Source organism: Anopheles marshallii, chromosome 3 (assembly GCF_943734725.1).
Source record: "Anopheles marshallii chromosome 3, idAnoMarsDA_429_01, whole genome shotgun sequence".
Taxonomy (NCBI): Eukaryota; Metazoa; Arthropoda; class Insecta; order Diptera; family Culicidae; genus Anopheles; species Anopheles marshallii.
Genome location: NC_071327.1, coordinates 68,335,754 through 68,349,547, shown reverse-complemented (window position 1 = coordinate 68,349,547; position 13,794 = coordinate 68,335,754). Strand labels below are relative to the sequence as shown.

General features: G+C 48.6%; 1 protein-coding gene across 1 annotated transcript in view; it reads right to left on the bottom strand.

The window, feature by feature from the left end:
• LOC128715455 (uncharacterized) overlaps positions 1 to 11,664 on the bottom strand; it is a 33,760-nt gene extending 22,096 nt beyond the window's left edge. The window contains exon 1 of the mRNA XM_053810357.1: positions 8,207 to 11,664. Coding sequence (XP_053666332.1) covers positions 8,207 to 11,664 — 3,458 coding nt within the window. The remainder of the gene's footprint in view (positions 1 to 8,206) is intronic.
• Positions 11,665 to 13,794: the final 2,130 nt, after the last annotated feature.

The following is a 13,794-nucleotide window of genomic DNA, read 5'->3' as shown; positions in this document are numbered from 1 at the left end:
AGACGATTAGGTTGATATTCTTCCCGCACTGTTTGCCAGCCACTTTTGCTTAACCAAACACGCGATCGCGAGCGTGAAACGCTGGATTTCTGTTGGAACTCTCCCCTTGCTCCATCTCGCAAATGTCGACAAATAACCCTTTGTTCCTGTAATAGGGCTGCTCAAACCGTCAGTTGCATATTTCATACGCGGGTCGGAAAGTGAAACCGATTGTTGCTGGCGACACAAACACCACCGCGGGTTGAGAGAAACCGTTCCGAACCGGCGACCTTCGTGACGCGTGCATGATAGTTTCGCGGACAACGAGAACAAAAACGGTTTGGAATCGCGAAAACAAATCTACTTCCACGACCTTACTTTTTTTTTTTGGCAGAGTGCGGTACCATAACAGTGCAAAGTTTTACGTTAGACGAGGGAAAAAAAACACAAGCAAAACAACTCCACTCACGATAGATCGCTCTGTCCCTTCACCTTTAACTAATACAATCGAGACAGTTTCATGAGGTTGTGTTTCTACCGCGTCTAAACATGATCTTTCCCAGCCACACTCGCTTCCATTCCAGGTGTCAGTCAAATCAGCTGACTTGCCGTGTCTGACGACTTTGACAGCGCTGCTGCTTGTTGATGGATCGCGCATAAATTATTCTTCTCTAACGCTGGGCGCTTCTGTCGCACCTCCCGAGACATTCGCTAAAAGCACACTAGACGATTGATTATCCTTTACAGTCGGGCCGGGGATGGCGAACTGTTTATGATACCATCTCGTCCGAGCGTACCCAAACAAACCAGCAGCCTGTTAGTGAAGAATGCGTAAAAAGGAAAGTTATTGATATCGACGTTTGATGTGACGAGCAGCTAAAGTGTGAACCAGTTTCCATCTGCAATCAATTTGCTGAATATAAAAATAGCAAATAAAATAAATTTCTTCGCATAAACATGAAGAGTTCCTAATTTCTTTATAACTAAACAACACATGTCTGAACCTTGGGTTTTTTTATCTTCGCATAATACAACTGTCTGTCTACTGCAAGTCTTTAAGTAGTTTCTGCGATTTGCCACAAGAGGGCGCTGTTAAGGAGGATGAGACTATTTTTAGTCACAATCCGTGAATAAGAGAGCTATATATTTCTAATATTCGTCATTAGTTATAGATATTATTATAACCTTCATCGGGCAGCATAACCAGGATCACATCCATTAATTTTATCCCACTTTTCCATTTTAGTAAACAAATTTAATAACAATAAAAAGGGTTTTATCAACACTTTTTGATCATATTGACAAAAAAGTCAGATTGATCTGGTTCACATTGCAAAAGGTCATTCGCTTTACATCCGCAATTGCGCACGATGCAACACACACATCAATTTCCGTTTTCACATGGGTTTTTTTTGTGACCACAACTGGGCGGAATGCACCGTTTGAGCATATTTTAAGCGCTCCACAGCAACTCCCGGCGCGCCATAGTGAAAATTGTTTCTCTGAGACGTATTCCCTCCCATCTCGTCAATCATCAGACCCTGTCAACAATCCAGAAGGAAGTGTGAAGGAGGGTGTCCAGAAGCCTCCAGAGAAGAGGAATAGCTTGGTATCGCCCGAAACCGGACCACGAAGATGCATTAAAAAAAACACATCCACCGCCAGGTCGATAAATATGCAATAGATAACTAATAATATCATCCCCCCACGGGTCTTCTATACGGGCGCACGCGAACTAAGGGCGCCACCGATGGAGACCCTCTCCGGTTTTCGATCGAACGCTTCACAACAAATCGATCTCCGACCACCACCATCGTGTGATCCCTCACAGGACCCGGACCCCGATAGAGCTTGCAAAGGGGTTCATTCACGCGCAGTGGAGAAAGGTTGTGCAGCGAATGCGTCGCCGAGGCGGCAAAGCATCCCGACTGGCTGGGTCCCGCGCCCGGCGGTAGCTATTTTTAGCGATGCATTTTTCTAATTAAAATGCAGCAAATCGCCGTGTGATAAGCGCCCGGCAGGAAATGAGGTGTACAGAAGTGACATATGCACTGCAGCGGACCGGAGAAAGACGGGAGGGAATGTGGGCTGGATAACTGCATGTTTATAGTTGCAGATAATTAAACTGTTTTATCTTCAGCCTACTGCCTTGGCCGGGCATGGCGATGGGTCCCAGTGACAGGGGAACGTGTCATCTATCTCTCTCTCCCTCTGCGTTTAATTTTACATGGCAACCCGCGTAAACCTCATTCGGTCGTACCGGGACAAGACACCTTCACGCCTTCTTTGTCCGTGGTGCTGCTGAGGATGTATCCACCGGCCCAGCAATGCGTCTTCTCCTCCGCTACGGAGAATTATGCCCATTAAATGAAAGATTAGCCACGTCGATCGGTGCCGCGACTAGCAACAGAAGAAGCAAAAGGCCAACGCGAACGGGGCTCCTGCACAACAATTTTTGTTCCCATCCCGGCCCAACTGATGTGGGGAAAAACGTGGAACACTTCGTCATAAACAGGCGTCCCTTTCTTTGCATCCAATCTTCTGCAACACTCCGTTCCTCCCCATTCATTCACTCCATCTAACCCACCATCTAGCGCGATAGAAATGCTTCCTCATCCTAACATCCTGGTTGGTGTGCGGATCAGCGCATGCCATTTCTAATTACCCATCAGCCCGTGGCCCTGAAACACGCCTTGCGCCCGTGTTGGCCGCACCGCAAGGTCCCATCGTTTGCCTCGCAAACTCTGCTATTTTTAGCCAGAATGGAAAGCAAATTCTGCAAATCACATCCACACCGTCGGTGCGATCGGTTGTGCGCGCATCGAAAATGTGCAGCAAGATATCCACCACCACCAGGCGGTGATGTGACGGAAACTGGTCGCGTGATCGATCGGTATGTATGATCGGTTTGCGCTTTGCGAGACGAGCTAGATTTCCGATCGGTTTGGCCGATCCATATCGGGTGTGGATGCTGGTGTCCGGTGGTTATTTTTAGCGGCAGCACCCCAAGCCCTCTAGGTGTGGGGCGTTTGACGATGGTCGTTATGGAAAGTTGGTGCCGCTGTCCTACATTGCCATCTTCACGATACGCTTGTGCGGCGTTATGCTGATGTGGACAAATGTTAATGACGAGGAGATGGCAAGCAGAACGACTTAACGTTGATGTTTATTTTCTTGCTATAGAGTTTCGTTTGGTTAAGCTTACCCAACAGAGCCACACTGAAGGTACACAAAGGGATGAAGAAGGTTTCAAACTTACCTGGAAAAGAAAAGAAATAGACAACATTAATACATCATTTATCAACATCTAGTGGAAATGCATATCAAGTAATAGTAAATTCTTTAACAAATATTCTTTTAAGCTAGGCTTTTCGTGCATTTTATTATAAAATTATGTTAAAAACATTAGAATCATTAACATATTTTTGAAGAGAGAGTAATTCCGTACTTAAAACACGCGTGAACATCACATGAAGGCGCTTGGAAAAAGAAAGTATTGAAAGAGAACAACCATCACCGGAGCTAGTCGCGGTGGATGAGGCTACCGTAATAAAGTAGCTACAAAGTATTGCCCTCTGATCATTATCCTGTACGGCTATAAAGTACATGCGTGTAACGTCGTGCGCATGTACGGCAATTAACATAAGGATATTAACTTATCCCTATCAGCTTTGTGTGCGATGGGTATGAAGAAAGAAAAACCGTTCTATTCCTGGAACGCGCCAAACGCTGCTAAAGTTCGTTTGCCCTTGGTAAGGGCAAGAACACACACTCTGCGCTGCACGCCCATCTTCGCATCCAGTAGTGGACGCTTTTTTTCTGTTGTTCGTCCGCAAAAGGGTCGAGATTCGTTTTCGCTCATTGAGTTGAGCGACTGCATACTGACACCGTACCTAATGCTTATCGAATGGAGGGCTGGTATGGTGTGCGCGTTATAAATTATGATTCGTTTAATGTGATCTGATGCCCTCCGATCGGCGCGCTACAAAATGAGGACGATTCCAGGAGGCCCCCCCCCCATTCTGCATTGCATCATTCTGTCCCGGGGGGGAAAAAAACGATCCGCGAACGATCACCATACGGTGATGTTCTTGACCGGGAAGGAGGGGTGGAGGGGTTCTGGATGAGGAATAGGCTGACCAGTCACCATTAGCAAAACCCAAACAGAACACAACGGCATCATGTGTCCGAGGATGGTGCAAGAAAATATCATGCACCGCAACAAAAACATTGCCCGATGCAGCAAGCGACGAACCCAACCTGACGGTTGTTACTGCACTCACCAGCGCACGGCGCTCCATTGTGCACCGGCGAGTGGTGCGGGGCAAAGCGCTCGTGTGCTGCAACTGGTTTGATGCAGGGCTAAAGTATGTTTATTGGCCGTACTCCTTGCCGCGGGTGCGTGCAAGAAAATACTGCTGTCGGCTGTTGTCTTCCCCGGCGAACTGCATCGTCCGCAAGTCGATCGATGGCATAACCTTTTTTCTTCACTGCCCGGTGTCCCATCTTCCCATCTGCGCTTCCCTCTTCTTTTCCTTTCACTGCACGGTGCTTTTATTTTAGTGTTGCCTCCAGGGTTGGACGTGAAGGCTTTTGCTGCTGCATCCGGAAAGAGTTCGGTCGCGGATGAAGCCACACAACAACCGGGGCCGGGACGGGACGAAGGGAACTGAATCTGTTTTGCCATTGCATAATAATACCATCTCCTTGGCCTCGTACCGGACGACTGCAGCGGGCCAGCTCGTGTCTCGGTCATCGATACGTCGATCCGGTCATTCCGGATGGCGATACAATAGGCGAGCAACGATGCAACAGCACACACCGGTGCAAGCAGCATAATCATAGTCGCGGTTGAAAAATCAAAAGGGAAAATAAATTCTCCCGTTAGGGATTGATGCACTCCCCGGGCAAGGAGATGTTGCTGTTCGATAATTTTATTCTTAGCGCTCTATTAAAGAATAATGGCTACCGCTTGCCCACGGAATAGGCCTTTGTGGTGCATTTGCTGATTCAATCGTCTGACTATCGTGCATAACAAGAGAAGCATACATTCCAACTCTCAGGAATTTTCTGTAATAAATGAGTTTGATAACGTGTATTGTTGAAGGAGGAAAATCCCAAACCGCGCCGGCCATAGCAACAGCACTCATTAGAATAAAATATCCATTTGGCTTGGATCCGAAGCATTTTAAAGGTCTGGAACTGTGTTGGCTTGGTAGTATTTCCAGTTTATCGGCTGCATACCATAAATGTGAGACTGTCGACGCTGATTAGCATAAATAGTCAAAGAAAGAAAAAAACGTTACATGATATTAAGAAGCGCTGCGTTTCCGGACATACGATAGAGGATGAGCTAAGAAGCAGGGAAAAATGCATCGCTCCGTTTGCCGCTCGATATTAGATGGCCTAATTTTGGTGCATTATTACACGTGACGGCTAGGAATGTCGAAAACAAATTGGATCGAACGCACTGAAGATCGAACCTCGCACAACAGCGAAAGTGTAAAAGTGGTTTCATGAAAGTCCGCCATCATTTGTGTTTTGTAATTCGCAAGATGGATGCGAAAGTGCAACTAGTTTTGCACCACATTTCTATTGCCTTTACTTGACTCTTGCAAATGAGCATGCATTTGCAGCCTTACAGACTTTAAGAATGAGAGTCATTTTCGTTTAACCTACATCGTCGCATCATTATACGACCGGAGATGTTGACACTACCGAGCACAGTGAAAGCGTTCCATCCTGCCAATGGAAAGTGATTAATCTCCGACACACGTCTCGGCGCGTTATGAAAGCTTCATCACATTTTAAAAAGACCGGCAGCTTTTACTATAAATGATCATGCGGCGATGAATGCATCATTCTTGGTCAACGAGTTATTGCTCAACTTAACGCATCATCGACTAAATCATCAACTTGACGCATTTGTTACAATCAGCACCAACGATTCGGAGATGTCTCTGGGACCATGGGCAACCAGTAAACCATGGAGTAAACCCCTGGATGGAAGAAAATAGCTTTCGCTTTAAATGTTTCCAAAAATAGCCTCGTCTTCGAAAAAAGGGAAACCTTCATTCCCTCAATAGAGGGGTTAAAAAAATGATTGCTCACCATTAGCCAGCATAAAGAAAACATACTCAAATTAAACCAACGACTGAGCGTAGTGAATTGTTACAAAATCCTTGACAAATCGATGATCAGCTTTAGCCGTCCGGCCTGCCGGAGAATTTCCATTTCCGCACGGATATTCGCCGTGTGCAAGGTGCAGCACTGGGGAGAATGTTAAAAGAAAAAAAAACGCTTCCAACCACAGAAAGGTCACGATTGCTTTTCGCTTTGCGCTGATTGGTGGCAACGCCACCCAGTGATTTCGCTTCCTGCAGTTGAATAATCGCCACACCGGAGGACAGTAACGACTCTTCCAGGTGATTGTGCCGTGGTACACTTTTCGGTATCGGTGTGCAGTTGAGTGCACTCGGGGCAAGAAAACCAGCACAACTTCAGCTCTGGTAAGAAACGCAAATAAAAGAAAAAAAACATGACAGCAAAACTCTCTTTACCTTTGGTTCGACCACGGTGCCCACAATATGGGAAACCCCTCAAGCGAACAAGGAGAGTTGCTTTTTGGAAGAAAAACCTGTTTGCTGCCGAAAAGTTGCACACCGGCTTGCGGATCAATATTCACTTGGGCTGGCACCCAGATGTACAGCACAAAGACAACCAAGTAAAAGTCATCCTCTCGCAAGTCCGGAAGGCGTTTTCAGTGCATAAAAAAACAAGCAAAAAAAGGAACAGCCAGACGGTTCACCCCAACGGGTGTGGAAGTGGAAAAGAACGTTAAAAACGTTTTCGTGCCTTTTTGACACGATCCTCCTTTTCGGACAACCCCATCGAAGGCAAGGCCAAACCGATGTACGCCTGCCCATGAAAGAGCAGACAACCAGGGCCAAGATCATGTTTTATCCCTTCTCAGAAAATTAATATTTAACAACTCGCGCAACCGCAAGAGCACGAAATTCTTCTTGCCTGGCAACACAGCCGCGATCGAGAACCGCTGTTTTCGCATATTTTCTCTATGTCCCACTTATAGTGTGTGTGTGTGTTTTTTTTTCATTCTTTTTTTTTGCACTGTTTCCATGTTTACCCTTGGGCACCAATTTCGCAGCCAAACCACGACGTCGCGGAGAAAGAAGCAACGATCGGAACCTGCCAGAGTTCGTTGTCAGAACGGAGGTTTTTTTACAAATATCAATATGCTTGTCCAAAAAAAAAACGTCCTCCCCCAGGCGGGAGGCATACAGTTTCAGCAAAAAAAAAACTTGCATTGAAGGGCCTTAATGTTCTTTTACACACTAATGAACGAAGCGAAACAGGGCTGGGAAGGTGCTAACGGAGGTTACCATTGCCTTTGGGATTATTTTTAAATTTTCGCGCACCGCCAGAAGGGTAATAACTTTTCATTTCGTTTTGGAGCGTATATTTACGACTGTGTTCCGGTTTGGAAGCGTGGAAGGGAACGCCTCCCGGGCAGAGTGCATTTTTCATATTTATTTTCGTCTGGAAGATGCTGCACACACCGAAACAGCCGGATAACAATAGGCAGCGCGAGCAGGATCGCAAAGAACCCCTGCAGGGATTTTGAGCAGTTTAAAATAAATGCATCCGGAGATGTTTCCAGGCATTGGCATCTGCTTGATGGTTGGAAGCTTTGGACCAGCAAAAAGGTCATAGCACTGCACGTTTGGAAGATTATTCGTTTGATCGCGCGAGAGTGCTTAAAATAACTTGAACGTGATATAAATTGGTATTCTTGACAATGTACCATTCAACGCAAATACTTTGTTGTGAACGAAATTGAATGCTGATGATTATGAAACTGAATATATATTTAATATTTCAATGCATCACAATTAATATTTTTATATTTTTAATTATTATATTAACACGCGTGATTTAAAAAACACCATGCGTCTCCATGAGTTAATTTAATAAAAAATATTCCAAATTAAAGTAACATTTCATAAAAAAAGACAAATTGCCAATGAGAAATCGCATAAAATATGCAACAATAAATTAGACAAATTATTTTTTTCGATTTTTCGTAAGGATTTTTAGATACCTGGTCACTAAATACCCTTCAAAATTTAGATATCCAACGCTAGACCATTATTTCGCAAGAGAGCCTCAAGAGTTTTAGTTGAGTATTCGTGACAAGGGCTATACTTACAGTTTCTCGTTGAGAAATTCACCCCGCGTGAACTCGGACAGCCGTCGGGTGCTCTTCTTTTGATCACCACCCTTTTTCATCGGCATTATCAATGGCGACAGTTTGCGAATGGGTCCGCTCAACCCATTGGCCGCATCGTGCATGTGCTTACTCCAACGCGCCGTTCTCGACAGCTTCTTGGGCGCGAGCATATCCAACGAGTTCGATTTGAAGATCGTTCCCGGCTGGATTTCATCGGCCGGCCCCCGTTCACGCCGGTCGGGCACGTTCAGATGGTGCCGCGCCCGGGTAGGCTGCAGCGGTTCCAGCACTTTAACGGGGTCTGCCAATGTGTCGCCACCCTCCCCGACGACTTCATCGATTTTGGTGCAAAGCGCGGACGAGACGGTAGCGGACTTTCGCAGCTTGCCGATCCGCGCGTACAGCTCATCCACCGACAGCTGATGGCGCTGGACCTGCTGCTGGGCGGCACGCAACTTTGCCGTGGCACTCTTATACAGATCCTCATCACTAGCCGCTATCTGCTTCAGACGGGGACTATCGAGGCGAGGTTCGTCGATGGTGATCGGCGCGATGCTGGCCGCAACGGCCGATGCCTTCGGTGAAGTTGAATGCGAGCTGTACGAGAGAATGTTCGAGAAACGTCGCGTACGTGCGGGCTTTCTTGCCTGTCCGACCGATTTCGGTGTCGTGTAGTCGGGCGATGGTGGCCCACCGTCGGCGGCAGCGTCGGAGACCTTCGGTAAGCTACTCGGATCGGGCACTCCTTTCGCAGCACCCGTCCCAGCGGCCAAGTTCAGCTCGTTGCGATTATTTTCGTTGCTGAGGTGCAGTTCCTCTTCGGTGATTTTCTTCACCAAAAAGCGATTCTTCGAGCCCGTCTTATCCTTTGGCGACGACGGGTCGGCCGCTTTCTTCGAGTGAATAATGTCGTAGATCGTGGAAAGCGTCGCCGGTGGTGGTTCGTCCGGGCCCGGCGCGGACTTCTTCCGCGAGCTTGCATCAATCTGTAGCTGCTGATGTTTGCCCTGCAGAATGTCGTAGATCGTGCCCAACTTTACCGACCCATAGTGGGAGGCGGTACCGACCTTACGCTTGGCGTACTTTTCCGAAAGGGCACGCTTTCGCAGAAACACGTCCTCGGCGGCGTCCGATTTGCGATGCAGGATCTCGTAGATTGTGCCGTACGTCATGTACTTGTCGTATCGCTTGTAGGCTTTGCTGCCGTACGAGATCAGCTTGTCGTAGATTTTATAGTTTTTCCTGTAGATTTCATCCGCCGTGCGGGTGAGCGCTAGCTGGCCAAGATCCTTGATCAGCGGACTCGACACCGGCGACTTCCGATCGCTACGAAGAATGTCGTAAATGGTGCTACCCTTCACCACCTCCCGGCCCGACTCCGACCGCTGGATATCACCCCCGGTGACGGCGGAAGGTTTCTTCAGGCTGAGGCGTCGCGAGTTCTTGCGCTTCATCTTGAAAAGGTTCCCGACGGTGTTGGTGCCGGTGGTCGGTGAGGCGGGCAACGTTGACGATCGTCGCGTCCGCATATCCCGCTCTGGTGCTCCCTCCGCTCTCTGCTCCTTCTCCGGCTCCTCCTCGGCCGTCGTTTTCAAACTGCTAAAGCTAGTATCACAAATTTTGACTAACGCCTTGAACTCCTCGTATGACTTGCGTCTCGCCTTAACGCTTTCCTTCTCGTCCACGCTCGGCAGCGGTAAACCGGCCGTGTTGTTGGTGCGTCCAGCGTGTCCAGCAACTTCGGCACCGGTGGGTACTTCCTGCCGGAAGAGCGACTTAAACTCTTCGTACGATTTGCGCCGATTGCGCGACTGCGTCACCAGGCACTCCTTGAGCTGTACTTGCGACAGATCGTTCAGCCGGTCACTACCATCCTCTTCCTCCTGCTCACTGGCACCAACACCCCCGGGCGATTGTTCCCCGGCCGCGCCGGGACTCACTTTCAGCTGTTGCAGTTGCTGTAGCTGCTGCTTGAGCTGCTGACGTTGCTGCTGATCGATAAAACCCGAATCCATCGAACTGACCGTACAGGTGGAGTCGAAGCTCGTCTTTCTACTGGCGCTACCCAGCGGCTTTGTCTGCAATCCGGACGCACCCGTGATGAAGATTTCCGGCAATGGAGTGGCAGCTTCCGGTACAACAAGTTCCTGCTTGTCCGCCTTTTGAAGCCGCGCCGCATCACGGCTGCTGCCGCGCAATCTGCGTCCGCCGGGACTACCCTCCATCGTGTGGCCGCTGCGCCGAAGTGCATCGAGGCGTGATTTCAGCTTCAGCTTCTTGTTGACCGTCGCGTACACCGGAGCACCGTCGGCGTAATGCTTCTTTTTGACCCCTCCACCACCGTCCGGTGCGGTGCTGATTCCTCCTCCTGCCGCATCGCCACCGGACGACCGGTCACTGCGGCTAGAGCTTTTGCGTATCACCGGGCGTCGGCTTTTGGTGATTTTGTAATTGATGAAGCGCTTAAAGTACAGGTTTGAAATGCTATACACGGGATCGCAGTAGAGGCGCGCCTTGGCCCGGCCATTGAGCACCCGGGACAACAGTTTGGAGCTGTTGTTGAGCGCCGTCAGACTGCGCGTTCGATGACTTGGCATGTTGGAGCAGCTGGACGACGGGTCGTTCATACATTTGGCACAGCACAGAAATTCGTACAGGAGTTCGGGCCCGGCCCCTCCCAGCGCAGAACCCATTCGCTCTACCGCGCCGGGCTCTTCACTTCCCTCCTGCTCCTGTCCCTCCTCCTCGCCCTCCGCATCCAGTTCGTGCGGACGCGTTTGCTGCGCGTCTTCCTCGATTGGAAAATCAATCTCCCGCTCAGCAGCACCCGAACGCACATCCAGCGCATTCTCAGCTCCACCATTATCACGCTCCGCACTGCCTCGATCTTCCTCCTCAGCCTCCCGCTGCGATACCGTTGCATTTGGCTGATCCGGATCAATGTCCCCACCGTCGAGCTGTTGTTCGAGCATGACGCGCAGCTTCTCGGCCGCTGCCAGCCGCCGTTGCCTATCACTAGTGGCTATTCTATCAGACTCATCGCTACTGCTACTATTATGATTATTACAGTCTCGCCCGTCGACCGGCGACGGTTCACAATTATTGGCCGCGGCCGGGCGGTAGGGCAGAATTGATTTATGATTACCGACAGCGTCGTCCGCTGCTGTGGCGGATGCCGCCGCCGCCGCCGCCGCCTCCTTGCCCGCCTTCCCCTCGATCACCATGCTGCCGATGCTGAGCCCGCAGTCGAGCAGGACAATGGCACCGTCGGTCGGTAACAGCAGACGACCTTCCGACGCAGCGTTGATCAGTTCCTTCATCGCGAGCACATGCTTCTCGGTGATGTTGCCCTGCAGCTGGATGCCCTGCAGCGCGAACGGTTGCTTCTTTTCCGAGGAGTTCGGATCGGAACACCAAACGACCGGTACCGCCGACATGATGGGTGTGTATGTGTGTGAGCTTTCCTCGATAAAATCGTTATCGTCGAAGGGCTTGGCGTGCCCGGCACACGCGCGCACCGTATTTCCTCCCCCCTTTTGTTTCGTGCACTTTCCTATTCACGCTATGGACGGGACGGTGGTATTCCACGCAAAATTACACTCTTTCATCGATCGGCACGCAGCGCTCAACGAGTCAGTCACATTTGAAAGGGTCACAGTTGATCCGAAACGCTCGAATCGACTTATGTTGCACTGATGAGCAAGATCACCTTCTACGCGACCAACACAAATTACGCACTAACAATACACGCGCACCCAACACGCTAGGAACAACGGGGCAATTCCTTGCAGGAACTACGGCTAATGGCAAGATGGTTACAGGATTCGTATCACGAATGCCGCTCGAAGCGTCACTGCTTCAGGATTGTACACTCTTTCACACTATGGCCGTGGCAGAGGGTTCGTCGCTTATCGTCGTTGCAAGTTGTTTGAATTGGTATCACTGCACTTTCAATCTCGATTCGATTCACTCTAGATCTTGTCGATGTTAATGTGGGTTCTGGGCACATTTTTACGGAGGACAGAAAAAAGATTAGTTTCGATGAACACAGAGTAACACTGGGAAAGTTTCTCGCATAGTGTGTACGTGTCGGTGTAAACCTAGTTTTTTTTTTCTCCGAGCAATATCCTTCTGGCACCTCCATGTACATGGTATTACCATACCAAACTATCAACCTACTTTTATGTGCATTTAAGTGCGTGAGCGTGAGGGAACCATGCTCAATCTAAATATAGATTCGTGTTCGAAGTAAACAAATTGATATGCAAACGACTCCGTCGACTGAGGCAACCAGTGTACCACCCGCACTGGCCAGAGGCAATTCGGGCACAATTCATTCATCCGCGATTTTTTGTTGCCGTTCAACCTACGCGAACGGACCAAGCAGGTGCGCGGGGTTTGGTGCGCTCAATTGCCAAAAATTATCTAACAATACTAATTACGTGACACCATCTCTGGCAATAAACGTAGCTAAACAGCATGGCGCTTTGGCCGGTGGGTGTGCCACATGCGATCCTTCAGTAAAGACATGCGTTAGTTGAAATTCAGCAACAACTCTTCGCGATTATCGTGTTATTGCCATAAAGATGTATTCTACGTTTTTATGGGTACAGGCAGTTCCCGAGATACACTTTTATAGCAGACCGCTATAATCCACGAATGTCCAATCCTGGTGCAAAACCGTTTATACTTCACAGTTACGGAGTCGACATTCGTCTCTGCTCTTTATTTATTCAACATTTCAGGCTACTGTTTTCAAGTAATCATCAACAAAAATATAAAACAAACATTTTATATGACAAATTTGAAGACATTTTCAGCTAAATTTCTACCTTTTCGTTTAAATCGTTTGCTATAAAATAGCTCAAATTTCCAAAAACCTCGTATAAAAAGAACCTCTATATCTCGGGATTGTTTGTACTTTACTATTTTACTACAAAAAGTACGTGAGTTTATCATAAACAATGTGATGAGTTTAATAAAATTTATAACTGGTTTGTTGAGTCTAGTTTAATGAATCGAAAAAGTATTGTTGGAAGCAATTAAATAACCACTATTCGGTCGGTTCAAACTCCTGACATCAACAACATAAACCCCACAATTCAATCAGCTCACAACTGGGGACGACGCTATCAATCCTCAACGGATGATCTGTGCACGGATCGATGCACATTTCCATTGTGATGCCATTATTTTGCCTATCGGTGCGATATAATTGGTGGCGTGTACTGCCTTCCCAAAATGCCACAGCTCGACTACGGAACGCGTGCGCCCCGCGTGATCGAGTGAAACCCGCGATTGTGATTCGTGCACTTAGTATTCCAACGATGAGTTCTACCGAGTTCGCCCGCCCACCCTCACCCATAAGCGTACTCCGCTCCGGTACCATTATTAACCCAGCAGTGCTCCGATTTGGCATTGCAATGCTACCACACTTGTGTCGGTTTGCTTCTTCCTGCCCAGCGTTACAGCGATGCGCAATCGGTGCGATCGTACGCCGGGTAGTCGCTGGAGCTGGCCGTGGATTGCTAGCGATTCGGCCAGACGACAACGCTACTCACCCCTTC